At 48.1% G+C, this 20,563-nt stretch overlaps 2 protein-coding genes across 3 annotated transcripts in view; one reads left to right on the top strand and one right to left on the bottom strand.

Moving 5' to 3' along the window:
* Positions 1-95: 95 nt before the first annotated feature.
* On the top strand, positions 96-12,620 carry HTRA2 (HtrA serine peptidase 2). The gene is made up of 8 exons (XM_067468448.1): positions 96-523; positions 4,507-4,711; positions 6,281-6,475; positions 6,607-6,639; positions 7,025-7,133; positions 8,816-8,888; positions 11,592-11,687; positions 11,814-12,620. Exons 1-8 carry the CDS (start codon positions 189-191, stop codon positions 11,977-11,979), a joined length of 1,212 nt encoding a protein of 403 aa, XP_067324549.1. The 5' UTR covers positions 96-188; the 3' UTR covers positions 11,980-12,620.
* Positions 12,621-16,987: 4,367 nt separating this feature from the next.
* LOXL3 (lysyl oxidase like 3) overlaps positions 16,988-20,563 on the bottom strand; it is a 52,895-nt gene continuing 49,319 nt past the window's right edge. For both annotated transcript variants that reach the window (XM_067468449.1, XM_067468450.1), the window contains 2 exons: positions 17,645-17,756; positions 16,988-17,546 (listed from right to left, as the gene is read on the bottom strand). In XM_067468449.1, the coding sequence (XP_067324550.1) occupies positions 17,473-17,546; positions 17,645-17,756 (186 nt within the window). In that variant the 3' untranslated portion in view covers positions 16,988-17,472. The remainder of the gene's footprint in view (positions 17,547-17,644; positions 17,757-20,563) is intronic.

Here is a 20,563-nt window from a genome sequence, read left to right on the forward strand (position 1 = left end):
CTCCTCGCACAGGCCCCAGTTGGGCGGAAGTGCGTCACCGCGTAGCACAGCCCTGCGCCCTGATTGGTTCCCCGCCCGGAAGTAAACAAAACTGCGCTTCGGCCTACACTTCCGGTGGCGCCGCGGCCTACACTTCCGGTGTTACTCCCAGGGAGTCTCTTGTTTCCTTCGCCCGGGGGATAGGGAGGATGTGGCCGGCGGGGATGCGGAGGGGTTTGTGCTTGGCGTTGGGAAAGAGGGCGGTCTTCTCAGGCGGAGGAAGGCCTCCTTTTCCTCCTCCTTCTCCGCCGCCGTCTCCTCCTCGTTGGCGTTGGGCAGCCATGGGAGCGTGCGGAGCGGGGGCCGGGCTGCTGCTGCTGTTCTTCCTCCCTCGCAAACGGCGGAGGCCCGAGGAAGGCCTGGTCCCCGCGCTCTTGGCCGCCGTGCCTTCCCCGCCGCCTTCCCCGCGCACCACTTACAACTTCATCGCCGACGTCGTGGAACGGACCGCCCCGGCCCTCGTCTACATCGAGATCCTGGGCAGGTGCGCCTTTAGGGTTATTATTTAGTATTATTGTGCTGTCGCACGCTGGGCCTGTGCATAAGACTGTATTGTTGTTGTTCATTCGTTCAGGCGTCTCCGACTCTTCATGACCTCATGGACCAGCCCATGCCAGAGCTCCCTGTGGGCCGTCACCACCCCCAGCTCCTTCAAGGTCAGTCCAGTCCCTTCAAGGATGCCATCCATCCATCTTTCCCTTGGTCGGCCCCTCTTCCTTTTGCCTTCCACTTTCCCCAGCATCATTCCCTTATCAAGGCTTTGCTGTCTCCTCATGATGTGGCATTCAAAGGACTTCCACTTTCCCTCTAGTCTCCTTCCCTCCAGTGAGCAGCCGGGCTTTCTTTCCTGGAGGATGGACTGGTTGGATCTTCTCGCAGTCCAAGGCACTCTCAGCACTTTCCTCCAACACCACAGCTCAAAAGCATCTCTCTTCCTTCGCTCAGCCTTCCCTAAGGTCCAGCTCTCACATCCGTAGGTTACTACAGGGAATACCATGGCTTTGACTAGGCGGATCTTTGTTGCCAGTCTGATGTTTATTTATATATATATAAATAAATACAACGCATGCACGAAACCACATATAGATATGCAAACACACATATGCACACACATATACACACACCACATGTGCACAGACTGGACCGCACATTATAATGCATGTGGAAAACCACATATATACATATAAACACAAATATATGTGCGCGCACACATATATATATATAAACACAAATACACACACACACACACATATATACACACACAAAACACATATACACAGACAGGACTACAGCAATGTGTGGCAGGCACAAAACCACACACACATCACACATATACCCAAATATATATAAACACACAAAACACATATACAAAGACTGGGCCACAGCAACACGTGGCAGGGGATGGCTAGTATATAAATAAAAATGTAATGTTCGTTTGTGAGATTAACAGAACTCAAAAACCACCGGGGGAATTGACACCAAATTTAGACAGCATACACCTAACAACCCAATGTATGTCCTTCTCTCAATTTGATTTTGTCATTTGGTAGTTGTAGTTTCTGGGATTTATAGTTCACCTACAATCAAAGAGCATTCTGAACTCCACCAACGATGGAATTGAACCAGGACTCCCATGACCAACAGAAAACACTAGAAGGGTTTGATGAGCATTGACCTTGAGTTTGGGAGTTGTAGTTCACCTACATCCAGAGAGCACTGTGGACTCAAACAATGATGGATCTGGACCAAACTTGGCACAGATATTCAATATGCCCAAATATGAACACAGATGGAGTTTAGGGAAAATAGACCGTGACATTTGGGAGTTGTAGGTACTGGGTTTTATAGTTCACCTACAGTCAAAGAGCATTCTGAACCCCACCAACGATAGAATTGGGGCAAACTTCCCACACAGGAACCCCATGACCAACAGAAAATACTTGAGGCCACCCAGTCCAACTCTTCACCAGGGCAGGAAAATGTAATCATAGCCCTCCTGACAATGAGGAATCCAGTCATAAATATAGATGTATATTATTCTCTCTCTCACACACAGATATAGTATCATAAATTTGAAAGGGACCTCTAAAGAAGGACAATTATATGTTGCATGTTCCAGAGTAGGCAAACCAGACACTCTCCACATCAACACTGACGAAGAAACAACAAGAAATACTGTTTACCCACAAGCAGAAAGACTACATAGATTAGAAACCAACACTTTCTCATTACTTTATTTTCCAGATCACCAGATTGGGCCACAGCAACACGTGGCAAGGGATGGCTAGTAATAATAATAATAATAATAGGACTCGGGGCGGTTTCCAACAAAAGTGACAAACATTAAATGCCAGAAACTAACAAACTGTAAATTAAATAAAAACAATCACAATATAAAACTTACAACTATTCCAAAAAGTAATCAACATTATTAAATATTAACAGATTAGAAAAAGTATAAAGTATAAGACATTACAAAAAATTACAATATAGTAGAACGAACCCACCAGGACTTTGAGATCATACGGGGAGGCTCTGCTCTCGATCCCGCCTGCTACACAAGCACAGCTGGCGGGGACGAGAGATAGGGACTTCTCGGTGGTGGCCCCTCGGCTGTGAAACGCCCTTCCCACGGACATTAAATCGGCCCCATCGCTAATGGTATTCCGGAAAAAAGTGAAAACCTGGTTATTTGAACAGGCGTTTGAATAGACAGTGCAATGAGTGAATGAACATAGGAATGGAGGAATGGATGACGATTTTGGATCATGTTTTTAGTTATGAGACGTTAGTGTATGATTACTGTTGTTAATTGGTTAATGTGTTTATGATGTAATTGTTTTATATACTGTGTTGTTGAAGGGTCTAGAGAACAAGCCCTATGAGGAGCGGCTTAAGGAGCTGGGCATGTTTAGCCTGAAGAAGAGAAGGCTGAGAGGAGATATGATAGCCATGCATAAATATGTGAGAGGAAGCCACAGGGAGGAGGAGGGAGCAAGTTTGTTTTCCGCTTCCTTGGAGACTAGGACGCAAGGGAACAATGGCTTCAAACTACAGGAAAGGAGATTCCATCTCAACACGAGGAAGAACTTCCTGACTGTGAGAGCCGTTCAGCAGTGGAACTCTCTGCCCCGGAGTGTGGTGGAGGCTCCTTTGGAAGTTTTTAAACAGAGGCTGGATGGCCATCTGTCAGGGGTGATTTGAATGCAATATTCCTGCTTCTTGGCAGAATGGGGTTGGACTGGATGGCCCATGAGGTCTCTTCCAACTCTTTGATTCTATGATTCTATGAAGCATTGAATTTTTGTTGTTCTTGTTGTTAACCGCTGTGAGTCGCCTAAAGGCTGAGAACAGCGGTATACAAATAAAGTAAATAAATAAACAACAGATAAAAGGCATTAAAATTATGGCAACAGACTGATGTAGGTTTCCAGTATGTGAACAAGGATAAATATAGCGGTATTAGTCCTTTACTCTGTAACATTGAGTAACATTATTATTATATTTATTTATTTATACTCTGCTTAATCTCTCCGGAAGAAAACTCAATGTGGCTTGACATTATTATTATAGTTATTAATATCCCACTAAGGTCTAGAACCCAAGCCCTATAAGGAGCTGGTTAGGGAACTGGAGTGTCTACTTTGGTTTTCCTATAGAGGCTGGGTGGCCATTTTTCAGGAGTGCTTTGATTGTAGAAGAAGGAGATTGACCTTGGGGTCTCCTATTCTTTAATTCTATCAGATGGAGGCCCCTCCTTTGGCGTCTTGGCAAAAGAGAGGCTGAAGGACCTGGGGATGTTTAGCTTGGAGAAAAGGAGGCTGAGAGAAGGGGTCACGAGAGGCGTGCTTCAATATTGGAAAGGAGGTTACATTGAGGAGGAAAGGGCCAGCTTGTTTTGTTATGATCCGGAGACACAATGGAACAATGGATTCAAATTGCAGGAAAAGAGATGGTAAAAGCTGTTCAACCATGGAGTACGTTGCTTCCGTTTGTCTGTTTCTTTTGAGGTCTTTAAGCAGAGGCTGGGTGGACATCTGTTATGAGGGCTTGGATTGTGTCTTCCAGTATAGAATCATAGAATCAAAGAGCTGGAAGAGACCTCATGGGCCATCCAGTCCAACCCCCTGCCAAGAAGCAGGAATATTGCATTCAAATCACCCCTGACAGATGGCCATCCAGCCTCTGTTTAAAAGCTTCCAAAGAAGGAGCCTCCACCACACTCCGGGGCAGAGAGTTCCACTGCTGAACGGCTCTCACAATCAGGATGGCAGAAGGGGGTTGGACAGGATGGCTCTTGGCCTGTCTTCTAACTCCATGAAATGGAGGCCCTGACTTTGGTGCCTTGGGCACAGATCACACTGTTTCCGTGCCTTTTCCTCTGGGCTGGGAAGCTGTGTGGAGGGGTGTGTGTGGATTCCCTCCGCTGGACCCCTCATCCTCCCTCTGCTCCCCCTTGCTTTGCAGGCACCCCTTCTCTGGGCGTGAGGTGCCCATCTCCAATGGCTCAGGCTTCGTGGTGTCTTCGGACGGGGTGATTGTGACCAACGCGCACGTGGTGGCCAACCGGAGGCGAGTGCGGGTGCGCCTGGCCAGCGGGGAGCTCTACGATGCGACAGTGCGGCAGGTGGACCAGGTGGCCGACATCGCTACCCTCAAGATCTCCCCCAAGGTGAGGAGCCACTGGGACTGGAAGGGGACTGAGCCAGAAGAACAGAAGAAGGGCAAGAGAGCCAGCCCCTGGAATCTGGCTCTCTTAGCATCTAAATGGGGTGCTGGTGGTCCTCAGATAGACCACCCTTTTCCATTCAAAGAGCCAACACAGAGCCCATCTGCAGGTTCAGATGCTGCCATACTCTCACCTTGACACCTAAATTGAGGCATTAGACTCTTTGTTCTGGGTTGACAATGAGGCAGCCTCCTCACCATGTTGGAATGATGCTTGGTTTAGTGTGAAGGAAGGCAGCAGAATATCTTGAGTTGGTCACATCCCTAAGGATATCCCATTCCTTTAGAGTTAATCCGATTTCTGGTCAGTTGGTATTGACAGATGTAAACAGATGTAAATATTTCTCTTTATCACGGTCAGAGTTCTTATCAATCCCAGTAGTTTACTATGGCAGATCAAACATTTTAGTTCTCATTAGCAACTTTTAATTACAGTCCATCAAGCAGGTAGTAAATGATTTAGAATGGTGTCTTCAGCCAAATTATTAGCTCTCATTCATTCATCTTTCATTTAAATCCACATTTATCAAATCTGCACAATACATTTCTTCACAGGCTTACCTTTTTAGTATTTATTGCCTGAGTAATTTTGGCCCCACCCATGCAAACTTCTGAGTTGCAACTCATTCTCGGTATCTAGGCTTGGGTAACCACGGAAAAATTTGGTTCTAAACTCGTTTTGTTTTTAGGGGGCCCTTGTGTTTCGTTTTTTTTAATAATTCCGAAATTTTCCTTTTAAAAATGTCAAAATATATGAAATTTCGTATAATTACGAATCGATTCGTTAATGGCGGACGCGATTGCGCAATATGCTAAAAAAAACCCTCCAAATGGGACAGGGGGAACTTCTGAAGCTTCCCTCTCCCTCTGTTGTTGACTGTTGGTGTGATAAAACAAACAACAACTATAAAACTTGCACCAGACATGCGAAAATAATTATGAAATAAATTGAAAAAAATTGTTTCGAATCTAATTTACTCCTCACACTATTCCTGCATGGCTCAATATTGGATCATAAGCTAATTTAAATACGAATTAATAACGAATTACTAAATTAACGAACGAAACCGCCCAAGCCTACTGTATACCTATATCTTCTGTTTTCCATATATTACTATTGCCTGCTCCAGCATATTAATACTTTGTACTAAGCTTGTAGGTGTGAATTAGAATTGAAAGCAGGCTTATAGGACCAGTACCTGGGAGATAAGAGAGGAAAGTCTGGGAGATGGGAACGAAGGTCGTTTTCTCCTGAGAACTGGGGTTAGGATAAGGGGGCTTGTTTAGTTTTATTAGCCAATAGAGATGTTGTGAGCCAATGAAAATGTATGCACAAGATATCTAATTGCAGTCCATCATAATGTGTGTATGTTATGACCAACTTTAGTGTTGACGGGGGCAGAGCTTGCGCTGTTTTCTTTTCACAAAGTTCTTCAAGATGGACTTATTCTTGAAAGACAGGTGAGGTTTGTAGCTGTGCGCTGGCGCTGACCCGCTTCCCCTTCTCCCCCAGAAACCCCTCCCCACACTCCGCCTGGGCCGCTCCTCGGAGGTGCGCCAGGGGGAGTTTGTGGTGGCCATGGGCAGCCCCTTCGCCCTCCAGAACACCATCACCTCCGGCATCGTCAGCTCGGCCCAGCGGGGGGGCCGGGAGCTGGGACTCTCCTCCTCGGACATTGAGTACATCCAGACCGATGCCGCCATCGACGTAAGTAAGCCATTCCAGAGTGGATGGGCACAGGCTCTGTCCTGGCCCCTGTGTTGGGAGTGAGAAAGGTCCTTGGGGGTGCCATGGGGTCCTCAAGTAACACCCCCTCCTTTGTGTCTCTTTCCATGTAGTTTGGGAACTCTGGAGGCCCCCTTGTCAATCTGGTAAGTACTTCTTTTGCTGAGTATGCCTTGTTTGCCTCTCCTTTGCCCTTCAGCCTTGTCTGCCCCATTTCTGAAGGTTGGCTCTGCATCTCGTGGTGCCAGAGCGCAGTCTGTTCAGTGCCTTCCAAGTCGCCCAGTCTTCTGTGTGCCCAGGGGGGAGTCTCTCATTTAGTATCAGCCATTGGTTGAGGTTCAGGGTTTGAGCCTGCCACTTTTGGACTCTCGCTTGCTGAGGTGTTCCAGCGAGTGTGGCACGCTTGGGGCTTTTGCACACCCCAGAAGCCCTCCCCCTGTGGCTACATGGAAGGATTCTTCTCTTATCTCTCCCTCCTACCTATCGGAACACAGCTAAGCCCTGGTCCTCTCTTTTTCTTCCTGACCCCAGGATGGGGAGGTGATTGGGGTGAACACCATGAAGGTGACACCTGGGATTTCCTTTGCCATTCCCTCGGACCGTCTCCGGGCCTTTCTGGAGAAGGAGGAGAAGCACAAAGGTGAGATGATAATAATAATAATAATAATAATAATCCTTTATTTATACCCTGCTAACATCTCCCGAAGGACTCAGTGCGGCTTACAAGAGGCCGAGGCCCAACACATCAATAAAACAACAGCATAACAAATACAACAATACATAAACTCATAAAACAAGCAATACACATTAAAACAATCACAATAAACTGTAGACAATATGACACATTTAAAACTAAGGCCGGGCCAAATGTAATGATTAAAATTTTTTAAAATGCTGGGCATGACAGTTGAAATGGATAGGTTTTTGGAGATAGGTGCGATATGCAGACAATCTTAAATCTCTAGTAAAGTGCATTTGGGACATGATGCTTGGAGTTTCCTATTCTGGGAAGCCACACTGGAACAATCACGTCTTCAAGCTCTTCCTAAAGACTGCCAATGTTGGGGCTTGTCTGATGTCCTTGGGGAGAGAGTTCCAGAGTCGGGGGGCCACCATGGAGAAGGCCCTGTCCCTCGTCCCCACCAAATGCGCTTGCGACGCAGGTGGGATCGCGAACAGGGCCTCTCCAGATGATCGGAGAGATCGTGTGGGTTCATATACGGAGATGCAGTCACGCAGGTAGGCGGGTCCCAAACCGTTTAGGGCTTTGTAGGTAAGCCCCTGCACCTTGAATTGGGACCGGAAAATGAACGGCAGCCAGTGGAGCTCCTTAAACAGGAGGGTTGACCTCTCCCTGTAAGGAGCACCAGTTAACAACCTGGCCACCGCCCGTTGGACCAGTTGGATCTCATGCATCCAGATCTCATGCATTTTTATTGATTGTGTTATGTACCGATTGTTTTTAACTGTGATAATTGTTTTAACTGCTGTTTTGTACGTATGTGTATTTTGTGTAGGCATTGAATTGTGCCTTTTTGTAAGCCTCCCTGAGTTCCCCCCTCGGGGGTTGAGAAGGGCGGCGTAGAAGGACTCGAAATAAATAAATACGTATATATATATTTCTCCTTGACCTTGTTAGTTTGGGAAAATTTCTTCATATTTATATTTCATATGGATACAAACAAGTTAAGGGGCCAGAGTGGTGCAGTGGGTTAAACCGTTGAACCTGCTCACCTAAAGGTTGGCAGTTTGCAATTGCAGGTGAGCTCCCACTGTTAGCCCTAGCTCCTGCCAACCTAGCAGTTCAAAAACATGCAAATGTGAGTAGATCAATAGGTATTGCTGCGGCAGGAAGGTAATAAAAGCATCCATGTAGCCATGCCGGCAACATGACCAGCCATGCCGGCAATATATCCACGAACAGCAGGCTCCTTGGCTTGAAAATGGAACAAGAGCACCTCCCCGTGGCCAGAGTTGAGCATTGCCTCTTGAAATCCGGAGACTAACAATGACACACAAATACACAGAACAAAGGTAAAGGCCTTTACCTTTGTTCTGTGTATTTGTGTGTCATTGTTAGTCCACTGTACTAAGGCATTGAATGTTTGCTTTTCTGTGTGTGTTGTAATCCTCTCTGAGTCCCCTTGGGAGATAGAGGGGAATAAAGTGTTGTTGTTGTTGTTGACAGTTTCTGTTACTCTTCTGGGTTTGCTGCCATGTGGGTCTGTGTGCGGATCCATCGGGTGTGAGATCTGGAGGGCCAAGTCCCCTTCCATGATGACAGACCCTCTTCTCCCCACTTCCCCCCTCCCCCAATTGCAGACTCCTGGTTTGGTGGCACGACGGAGGGGAAGAGGCGCTACATTGGCGTGATGATGCTGACCCTGACCTCCAGGTAGAGACTTTTCCATAAAGCTGGGGGGGGGGGGGGGCGTTGCTGTTGCGGTCAGTGGATGGGGCAGAAGTCTTTCTGTGTTGGAGACAAAGACCCTGCTCCATCCAACCACAGAATAGGGTGGGATGTGCATTGTAGCAATAGTATGGTGCAATGAAGCCAGTGCTATGTATGAGTATGATAGTATCACTTGCTGCTCCATCCCTCCCCACTGTTTCCCATTCTGTGGGGTGAGGCTTATTGTGTGATATTGCGTATATGTTCAGTTGTATTATTTATATTGTTTTACTTGCTTGCTTGTTTGTGGATGTATTGTTGTATTTTTATTTGACGGGCTTGGCCTCATGTAAGCCGCTCCGAGTCCCTTCGGGGAGATGGTGGCGAGGTATAAAGTATTATTATTATTATTATTATTATTATTAGCCGTCCCCTGCCACACATTGCTGTGGCCCAGTCTGGTGGTCTGGAAAATAAAGTAATGAGAAAGTGTTGATTTCTAATATTTGCAATGTCTTCATGCTTGTGGGTAAACAGTATTTCTTATTGTTTCTTTGTCAGTGTTGATGTGGAGATTGTCTGGTTTGCCTACTCTGGAACAGGCAACATATCATTGTCCTTCTTTAGGGGTCTCTTTCAAATCTATGATACTATATCTCTCTGTTGTGTGAATCATATATATCTATATCTATGGCTGGATAGCTCTTTGTCAGGAGGGCTTTGATTACATTTTCTTGCTCTGGTGAAGGGAGTTGGACTGGATGGCCTTAAGTATTTTCTGTTCTGTGTGGGAAGTTTGCCCAATTCTGTTGTTGGTGTGGTTCAGAATGCTCTTTGATTGTAGGTGAACTATAAATCCCAGTAACTATAACTCCCAAATGTCAGGGTCTATTTCCCCCAAACTCCATCTGTGTTCATATTTGGGCATATGGAATATTCATGCCAAATTTGGTCCAGATCCATCATTGTTTGAGTCCACAGTGATCTCTGGATGTAGGTGAACTACAACTCCAAAACCAAAGGACACTGCCCACCAAACCCTTCCAGTATTTTCTGTTGGTCATGCGAATCCTTTGTGCTCAGTTTGGCCCATTTTTATCATTGGTGGGGTTCAGAATGCTCTTTGATTGTAGGTGAACTATAAATCCCAGCAACTCCCAAATGACAAAATCATTTTTTTTGAGTGAAGGACATACATTGGGTTGTTAGGTGTCTTGTGTCCACATTTGGTGTCCAGTGGTGTTTGCGTTCTGTTAATCCCACAAATGAACATTACATTGTTATTTATATAGACTAGCTGTACGCGCCACGCATTGCTGTGGCCAACCTTCCCTCCCTCTTTCTCTCCTTCCTTCCCTCTATCCTTCCTTCCCTCTTTTTCTTTCCCTCTATCTCATCTTTCTTCCATCTTTACCTGTTTCTTTCCTCCCTTTCTTTGCTCTTTGGTTACTTCCTTCCTTCCCTATCTTTTTCCTTTCACTTTTTTATTTCCTTCTCTCCTTGCTTCTCTATCTTTCCTTCTTTCCCTCCCTGCTTCTCTCCTTCCTTCCCTTTTTCCCTCCTTCTCTCGTTACTTCTTGACTGTCCCATTTAATATCGTATTTATATCTTAGAAATAAGGACAGGAAGAAGGAAGGACAGGAAGGAAGGAAAAGAAAGAAGGAGGGACAGGAAGAGAGGGAGGAAGGAAGGAGGGAAAGAACGGAGGGGGATGAAGAAAGGAGGGAAGGAAATGAAGGGGGGAGGAAATGAAGAAAGGGAAAGAGGGAGGGAGGGAGGAAAAGAAGGAAGGAAGGAAAAGAAAGGAGGGACAGGAAGAGAGGGAGGAAGGCAGGAAGGAGGGAAAGAACAGAGGGGGATGAAGAAAGGAGGGAGGGAAGGAAATGAAGGGGGAGGAAATGAAGAAAGGGAAAGAAGGAGGAAAGGGAGGGAGGGAGGAAGGAAAAGAAGGAAAGGAAGGAAGGAGGGACAGGAAGGAAGGAAAAGCAAGGAGGGACAGGAAGAGAGGGAGGAAGGAAGGAGGGAAAGAACGGAGGGGGATGAAGAAAGGAGGGAAGGAAATGAAGGGGGGAGGAAATGAAGAAAGGGAAAGAGGGAGGGAGGGAGGAAAAGAAGGAAAGGAAGGAAGGAGGGACAGGAAGGAGGGAAAGAAGGAAAGGAAGGAGAAGGAAGTAAAGGAAGGAAGGAAAAGGAGGAAAGAAGAGAAGGGAGGGAGAGAAGGAAGGTCCTTCATTCAAGCACCGTGGACCTTCCATTACATTTTTATTTATATAGATGATGATGATGATGATGATTATGGTGTGAACCCACTCCCCAATGATGATGAAGGAAGGAAGGAGGAAGGAAGGAGGGAAAGAACGGAGGGGGATGAAGAGAGGGAGGGAAGGAAATGAAGGGGGAGGAAATGAAGAAAAGGAAAGAAGGAGGAAAGGGAGGGAGGGAGGAAGGAAAAGAAGGAAAGGAAGAAGGAAGGAGGGACAGAATGGAAGGGAAGGAGGGAAAGAAGGAAAGGAAGGAGAAGGAAGGAAGGAAAGGGAGGAAAGAAAAGAAGGGAGGGAGAGAAGGAAGGTCCTTCATTCAAGCACCGTGGACCTTCCATTACATTTTTATTTATATAGATGATGATGATGGTGATGGTGATGGTGATGGTGTGAACCCACTCCCCAATGATGATGATGATGTCCCCCCCCCCCCCCTTTCTCATAGCATCTTGTCAGAACTGAAGATGAGAGACCCTTCCTTCCCAGACATCTCCTATGGAATCCTGATCCACAAGGTTATCATTGGTTCTCCAGCGCACCAGTAAGTTGCATGTTCCTACTTGCGCGGCCAAGGGAGGGATCTGGAGGGGTGCCTCCCTTGTGGGGGCCACAATCTTTCCCCGTTGCGCTCCCCCGCCATCTGTTGCTGTGCCTTTTCCCCCTGCAGGGCAGGACTCAAGGCGGGTGACGTGGTGGTGGAGATCAACGGCCGGGCTTCCCGCCGGGCGGAGGACATCTACGAAGCCGTGCGGACCCAGGACCACCTGACCCTGCTGGTCCGCCGGGGCTACGAAGCCCTGCTCTTGACCATCACCCCAGAAACTACCGAGTGAAGCCGGAACGAGGCAGAACGGTCCCTTTATTTTCAAAATGGATGCCTTGTTCAAGGGGGCATTAAATCAGAGTTGCTCCCTCGAAAGTGGGGATGTGCTAAGTGACCCCCACATTCCTCAAAGCGGACTGTGGAATGGCTGCGTGGCAGTAGCTGTGCTCTCTCCACTCCCTGGCTTGTCTGCACAGGTTCCAGATTTTAGCCTGCCACTTTTGGACTCTTGTTTGCTGAGGCCCACTATGTTGACAATGAGAGCACAAGGGCAGACACGCATGGGGGGAGCTTATATTGAGTACGTTGGGGGACACCTTTTGTGGCCCTTGTATGTCATAGCTCGAACTGGTCCAGAAATTCATATTTTATGTGCATTGCATCACATCTCATCCTAAAGGACTTGGTGTGAAATCAGAGGATAATGTCGTGGCAGTGGCTTGTGCTGGATGGGGATTGTGGGAGTTGTAGTCCAATGCAGAAAGAGGGATCTGGATTGCGTAGGCTGCCATAAGGACTAGCGCCTTGAGCGTTCTTTCTTTTTTTTTACAGTAGCTGCCGGAAAATTATGTGTGGGGTCTGTGGGGCTTGACCCACCCTCCAAAGGTTTTGATGAAATAAATCTTGGGGTGCTGCACGCCCAGAACTTTGGCTTCTTCTTTCAACGCCAGTATTTTCAAAGTGTGTGTGATTTATTGAAGTTTGTGTGTCTACAGAGTGTTGGAATATAACCCCATACTGCCCAAGTCTCAAGTCCTCAGTGAGGAACAGTTTACTTAGCTTAGAATCATAGAATCCTAGAGTTGGAGGAGCTGGCCATGTTTAGCCTGAAGAAGAGAAGGATGAGAGGAGATATGATAGCCATGTATAAATATGTGAGAGGAAGCCACAGGGAGGAGGAGGGAGCAAGCTTGTTTTCTGCTTCCCTGGAGACGCAAGGGAACAATGGCTTCAAACTACAAGAGAGGAGATTCCACCTGAACATGAGGAAGAACTTCCTGACTGTGAGAGCCGTTCAGCAGTGGAACTCTCTGCCCCGGAGTGTGGTGGAGGCTCCTTCTTTGGAAGCTTTTAAGCAGAGGCTGGATGGCCATCTGTTGGGGGTGATTTGAATGCGATTGTCCTGCTTCTTGGCAGAATGGGGTTGGACTGGATGGCCCAGGAGGCCTCTTCCAACCCTAGGATTCTATGATTCTATGAAATGTCAAGGTTCTATTTCCCCCAAACTCCACCAGTGTTCACATTTGGGCATATTGAGCATTCGTGTAGAATTTGGTCCAGATCCATCATTGTTTGAGTCCACAGTGATCTCTGGATGTAGGTGAACTACAACTCCCAAACTCAAGGTCAATGCCCCCCAAACCCTTCTAGTGTTTTCTGTTGGTCCTGGGAGTTCTGTGTGCCAAGTTTGGTTCAGTTCCATCGTTGGTGGGGTTCAGAATGCTCTTTGATTGTAGGTGGACTATGAATCCCAGTAACTACAAATCCCAAATGACAAAACCCATGCTTTTTGAGTGATGGTCACTCCTTGGGGTAGTAGGTGTATGGTGTCTAAATTTGGTGGCAATTCTTCCAGTGGTTTTTGAGTTCTGTTAATCCCACAAACGAACATTACATTTTTATTTATATAGACTATCCGTCCCTTGCCACGTGGTGCTGTGGCCCACTCTGGTGGTCATGGGGGTTCCGCGTGGGAGGTTTGGCCCAATTCTATCATTGGTGGGGTTCAGAATGCTCTTTGATTGTAGGTGAACTATGAATCCCAGCAACTACAAATCCCAAATGTCAAGATTCTATTTCCCCCAAACTCCACCAGTGTTCACATTTGGGCATATGGAGTATTTGTGTAGAGTTTGGTCCAGATCCATCATTGTTTGAGTCCACAGTGATCTCTGGATGTAGGTGAACTACAACTCCAAAACCAAAGGACACTGCTCACCTTTCTGTTGGTCATGAGAGAACTGTGTGCCAAGTTTGGTTCAATTCCATCATTGGTGGGGTTCAGAATGCTCTTTGATTGTAGGTGAACTATGAATCCCAGCAACTACAATTCCCAAATGTCAAGATTCTATTTCCCCCAAACTCCACCAGTGTTCACACTTGGGCATATTGAGTCTTCGTGTAGAGTTTGGTCCAGATCCATCATTGTTTGAGTCCACAGTGATCTTTGGATGTAGGTGAACTATAACTCCAAAACCAAAGGACACTGCTCACCTTTCTGTTGGTCATGAGAGAACTGTGTGCCAAGTTTGGTTCAATTCCATCATTGGTGGGGTTCAGAATGCTCTTTGATTGTAGGTGAACTGTCAATCCCAGCAACTACAAATCCCAAATAACAAAACCCATGCTTTTTGAGTGATGGTCACTCCTTGGGGTAGTAGGTGTATGGTGGGAGAACTGTGTGCCAAGTTTGGTTCAATTCCATCGTTGGTGGGGTTCAGAATGCTCTGTGATGGTAGGTGAACTATGAATCCCAGCAACTACAAATCCCAAATGTCAAGATTCTATTTCCCCCAAACTCCACCAGTGTTCACATTTGGGCATATTGAGTATTCGTGTAGAGTTTGGTCCAGATCCATCATTGTTTGAATCCACAGTGATCTCTGGATGTAGGCGAACTATAACTCCAAAACCAAAGGACACTGCCCACCAAACCCTTCCAGTATTTTCTGTTGGTCATGGGAGAACTGTGTGCCAAGTTTGGTTCAATTCCATCGTTGGTGGGATTCAGAATGGGCATATACCGCAGCTATACGGGTAGCCAGGGAGTCTTTCACGACTGCCCGTATAGCGTCTGTAGCAAATAGATCATCGGAGTTGTTTCGGGTTGTCGGGGAACTCCTTCACTCACCTGTGGTGGAGGAGACCTTCGATGACCCAACAACTCGGTGTCGCGAGTTCGCACACCATTTTGCAGGCAAAGTTGCTCAGATACGCCTTGAGCTGGACTCCAATTTCATCACAGTTCCAGAGGAGGTGACTGAGGCACCTGTTTGTCCGATTTTGTGGGATTCTTTTAGGCTTGTTCCTCCTGAGACCGTGGAGGAGGTCCTTGGGCCTGTGAGGGCGACCACGTCGGCTCTAGACCCTTGCCAGTCTTGGCTAATTAAATTGGCCAGGGAGGAGTTGGTTGAATGGTTTGTGTTGATCATTAACGCATCGTTGGAGCAGGGGTTTTTTCCATCTCGACTAAAACAGGTTGTGGTTTCTCCACTCCTCAAAAAAGTCTCCCTTGACTCCACGGTGCTGAACAACTATAGACCAATCTCCAACCTTCCGTTTTTGGGCAAGGTGCTGGAGCAGGTGGTCGCCTCCCAGCTCCAGGGTTTTTTGGATGACATCAACTACCTAGATCAGTCACAGTCTGTTTTCGGGCCTGGTCACGGCACCGAGACAGCCCTGGTCGCCTTGGTGGATGACCTCCGTAGAGAGCTGGACTGGGGGAGTGTGACCGTGTTGGTCCTCTTGGACATCTTGGTGGCTTTCGATACCATCGATCATGGTATCCTTCTGGGTCGAGTCTCCGGGATGGGTCTTGGGGGCACGGTTTGTCCTGGCTCCGGTCCTTCCTGGAGGACCGATCCCAGATGGTGAAGCTGGGAGATGCCTGCTCGGACCCCTGGCCTTTGACCTGTGCAGTCCCGCAGGGCTCTATTTTATCTCCCATGCTTTTTAACATCTACATGAAACCGCTGGGGTTCAGAATGCTCTTTCATAGAATCCTAGAATCCAAGAGTTGGAAGAGACCTCCTGGGCCATCATCCAGTCCAACCCCATTCTGCCAAGAAGCAGGAATATTGCATTCAAATCACCCCTGACAGATGGCCATCCAGCCTCTGCTTAAAAGCTTCCAAAGAAGGAGCCTCCACCACACTCCGGGGCAGAGAGTTCCTCTGCTGAACAGCTCTCACAGTCAGGAAGTTCTTCCTCGTGTTCAGATGGAATCTCCTCTCTTGGAGTTTGAAGCCATTGTTCCGCGTCCTAGTCTTCAGGGAAGCAGAAAACAAGCTTGCTCCCTCCTCCCTGTGGCTTCCTCTCACATATTAATACATGGCTATCATATCTCCTCTCAGCCTTCTCTTCTTCAGGCTAAACATGCCCAGCTCCTTAAGCCGCTCCTCATAGGGCTTGTTCTCCAGACCTTTTATCATTTTAGTCGCTCTCCTCTGGACACATTCCAGCTTGTCAATATCTGTCTTGAATTGTGGTGCCCAGAATTGGACACAATATTCCAGGTGTGGTCTAACCAAAGCAGAATAGAGCATGGGGAGCAGGACTTCCCTAGATCTAGATTGTAGGTGAACTATGAATCCCAGCAACTACAACTCCCAAATGACAAAATTATTTTTTTTTTGAGTGAGAGACATACATTGGTTTGTTAGGTGTCTTGTGTCCAAATTTTGTGTCAATTTGTCCAGTGGTTTATGCGTTTTGTTAATCCCACAAACGAACATGATATTTTTATTTATATGGATGTGTTCATGTCCCCAGAGGGGTTGGAGCATCCTTGTTGGAATGCCACCCCCCAAATGCCTTTTCACCTGCTGCTCTGGCTTCCTCCGCACTTGGGCAATGGAGGTGCGCCTTTTATGGGAGTCCCTGGTGTGTGTGTGTGTGTGTATCTGTGTGCGGAGCATCCAGACGGACTAAGCCCCAGGAAGTCCAAGGGGGAGGCGGCCTTGTTGGTTTTAGGGCCGGGCTGTCCAGCGGCTGGACAGCCTCTCCTTTCAGCTCCTGTCTTGGAATGTGAGACCCAGCCAGGAAAGAAAACACGCCTTGCGAAGAAGAACGGGCAGCCAGACGGAGTCCTCCTCCTCGCAGCAGCAGCAGAAAGCGTCTGGTGGCTCAGCTGACCACAGGCATTGCTGACATAGCTGGCTGTGTGCTTGGAAGGGGAGAGGCCGGCCAGCCGGGCAGAGAGTGGCTGAGCCCATCAATGCCTCCCATTTTGGTCCCAGAGGTGGAGGAAGGGCCCCTTCGTCGGGGTTGGCAACAGAAGAGTCAGCCGAGAGACACGGTTGGGCCAAGAGAGTTACCTTTATATAAGAGACAGAGTGGGCCAATGCCCAGGCGGACAGAGACCAAAGCACCAGCAATGTGGGGAGGGGGGGGCAGGCTGAGGACCTCCCGGGTGGCCGCCGTGCCTGCCACCTGCAGCACCAAGGGGGACCCCTACCCGAGACCCCCTCAACATTCGGAATGTACCCATGGCAATGAAAAGACGTGTGTTGGGGGCCAAGTCGGGGTGGTGACAGTCCGGTCCCAGACACGCTGCAAGAGGTTGTGCTGTTTGGGGAAGAGGGTCAGTGGCAACTCCTCTCTCCTTTCAGAGATGGTGGGGCTGACTTTGAGGTGGCCCCAGCTGTGCCCCCCAAGCTGCTCTCCCGCTCAGCCCTTGATCCTGGGGGTGATGTCTCAGCGGGCTTCTCGTCTCTCCGGGTGGCACAGCTGACGCGGGCAGTTCTAGTGGCATGAGGGGGCCGGCGGGTGGTCTTCCCTGCTGCTACGCGATCTGGTTGTTGAGCTGTCCTGGGTACTGTTCGAAGCGCCGGTTGGCCTCCTCGCTGAGAGCGTCGCCTGCAGAGAAGGGAGACAATGAGGCTCGCCCTTGCCCCACACAGGGAAAAGCCCCCCTTCCTTCCTGCAGTAAGAGTCCCACGACCCCCAAGCTGTACCTATATGGCAGTTGTGGATCCAGATGCGGTGCCCGTCGTACTTGCAGTTGCATTTCATGGCGTTGTTGGTGAAGTCGCTCTCCGCCACTTCATAGCGAGGGTTGATCACCACCTGGAAGAAGGAGGAGGAGGAGGAGGAAATGCATTACAGAAACCTGGATATGAGAAAGAGATAATATTCCCTCGTATGAACTAACACCTTCAGGTTTCCAGATGCTTCAAAGATCTCGAGGGGGGTTGAGGAGGGGGGTGGGTGGGAATAGTAGCCCACGATCATTTCTCCATTAGAACTATTCCTACCCCAGATATTATGGGTATCGAATGTATAGGTTTGACATTGGCTGCTAGGGAAAGTGTGACTATCCTCTTAGTTTATCGGGCCCCTGGGGCCCCGAACGAGAGCATCCCCAAGTTATTAGACCTTGTGGCGGACTGGGCCCTGAAGTTCCCAAGTCTCATCGTATTGGGAGACTTCAATGTACATGCAGATAGGTTGTTGTCTTCTTCGATAGCAAGGGACCTAGTATGATCTATGGAAACAATAGATCATACTGGACTGGTGCGGAGCTTTGGCCTAGAGTGCTACCAGTATGTAGATGATACCCAGCTACTCTTGCGTCTTGAACCTGGGACAACCGTGATTCCTGAGAACTTTAGGCTGTGTTTGGAAGCAGTGATGAGTTGGCTGCGAGCGAGCAGACTCAAAGTGAATCCTGCAAAAACAGAGATCCTCTGGCCCGGCCAGCCGCCAGAATTAACCCAGCCTCTGCCTGATTTCGATGGGGAAGCTCTGGTTCCGCCTGCCACTGGTCAAAGCCTTAAAGGGGTTGTGTTGGACTCATCGCTGACGATGGAGGCCCAGATCACGGCCATAAGGAAGCAGGCCTTTTCTCATCTTCGCCAGGCAAGGAAATTGGCATCCGACTTTCCGGTAGAAGCATTGAGAGGGTTTTCGCCTTCTGTGAGAAAGAGGCCAGCTGCTCTTCCCAGCACAAAATTGAGAGATACGTACAAGTGGTTGCATGTGTGTGCATGTTGGTTGAAGTATGTGAGAGAATAAAACAAAGGATCATAGAAGCATAGAATCCTAGAGTTGGAAGAGACCTCATGGGCCATCCAGTCCAACCCCATTCTGCCAAGGAATATTGCGTTCATAGAATCATAGAATCCAAGAGTTGGAAGAAACCTCCTGGGCCATCAACCAGTCCAACCCCATTCTGCCAAGAAGCAGGAATATTGCATTCAAATCACCCCTGACAGATGGCCACCCAGCCTCTGCTTAAAGGCTTCCAAAGAAGGAGCCTCCACCACGCTCCAGGGCAGAGAGTTCCACTGCTGAACGGCTCTCACAGTCAAGAAGTTCTTCCTCGTGTTCAGGTGGAATCTCCTTTCTTGTAGGTTGAAGCCATTGCTCCATTGCGTCCTAGTCTCCAAGGAAGCAGAAAACAAGCTTGCTCCCTCCTCCTCCCTGTGGCTTCCTCTCACATATTTATATATGGCTATCATGTCTCCTCTCAGCCTTCTCTTCTTCAGGCTAAACATGCCCAGCTCCTTAAGCCGCTCCTCATAGGGCTTGTTCTCCAGACCCTTGATCATTTTTGTTGCCCTTCTCTGGACACATTCCAGCTTGTCAATATCTCTCTTGAATTGTGGTGCCCAGAATTGGACGCAATATTCCAGGTGTGGTCTAACCAGAGCAGAATAGAGCATGGGGAGCAGGACTTCCCTAGATCTAGACACTAGGCTCCTATTGATGCAGGCCAAAATCCCATTGCCTTTTTTGCTGCAGCATCACATTGTGGGCTCATTGTTTAACTTGTTGTCCACGAGGACTCCAAGATCCTTTTCACATGTACTGCTCTCGAGCCAGGCATCATCGTCCCCCATTCTGTCTCTTCAGATTTCGTTTTCTCTGCCTCTCCTTTGTAGGCTGCCCCAACTTGGCACTGTGTCCAAAGCCCAGACTGAGGGCTGTCTTGATGTTTTGTAATCAATTTTGTGGTCAAACATGGAAGAGAATAAGTGTTTTAAGTTATTGCTTTCAGGAAAACGGCTTTTGACACAAACTGGGTGTTGTTTGGTTCATCTCTGCCTGTATTCCACTCTTATGGTTGCAGCCTAGAATTGTATTGCCTTTTAAAGCTGCCACGCACCCTGTTACTCATGTAGTTGCCACAACCCCCCTGTTCAATGCCTGCTCCTGTTGCTTGTTTTCAACCACAGTAGCCTTGTATATTGCGTGTTTGTCTGGGGTGGCATTTTGCCCATTCTGGCTTTCCATCCTTTGTGGATTCTGGAATGTGGAGAATGCAGGGAATGCTCCGCTGGAGAGAGCAAAAAGCCAGGTTAACAACCCAACGCCTCTTGCATGTAAAACAGCGGGACGGCTGGTAGTAGCCAAAGAATGCCGCCTCTGACATCCCTCTTCCACCTCAGTTGCTGGAAATGACGACATCCCACTCACCAGAGGCCAGGCTGTGAAACCTGGCAGGCGGTCAAGCACCAAAGTGTTGTGGCTCAGCTTGATAATCCTGAAACTAAACCCTCACAAGAGGGTTCCCTGAACCCTCTTGTAAGCCTGAAATGTTCCCTGATGAAGAGGATGATGGGATTCAGATTTCTGGGTCTGCTTCTATGCTTTTCTCTGTGCCTCTTGCAGACAGTGCATTGGAGGAGTCGCTAAGTCACTTCTCATGGGAAAAGAATGCCAGCGAGTTAGATAACGACCAGGTGCAGAGGCCTTCTCTTTCTCAGCCGTCTCACGCTAATAGAGAAGAGAGCTTTGATAGTGATTTAATGAGCAGGCAGGAACGTTTAGATTGGCGGGTCAAGAGGAGTTCACGGATAGCCAGCAAGAAAGAAGCTAGGTCGGTGAAAGGTCACCGTAATGCTTTCATGTTGGCCAGAGCGTAATGTTTT

Source organism: Anolis sagrei, chromosome 5 (assembly GCF_037176765.1).
Source record: "Anolis sagrei isolate rAnoSag1 chromosome 5, rAnoSag1.mat, whole genome shotgun sequence".
NCBI classification, from domain to species: Eukaryota; Metazoa; Chordata; class Lepidosauria; order Squamata; family Dactyloidae; genus Anolis; species Anolis sagrei.

Coding starts and splice junctions, on each gene's coding strand:
- HTRA2 (XM_067468448.1), top strand. CDS start 189: ATGTGGCCGGCGGGGATGCGGAGGGGTTTGTGCTTGGCGTTGGGAAAG. Junction 6,640..7,024: donor GAGGCCCCCTTGTCAATCTG/GTAAGTACTTCT, acceptor TCCTGACCCCAG/GATGGGGAGGTGATTGGGGT. Junction 11,688..11,813: donor ATTGGTTCTCCAGCGCACCA/GTAAGTTGCATG, acceptor TTCCCCCTGCAG/GGCAGGACTCAAGGCGGGTG.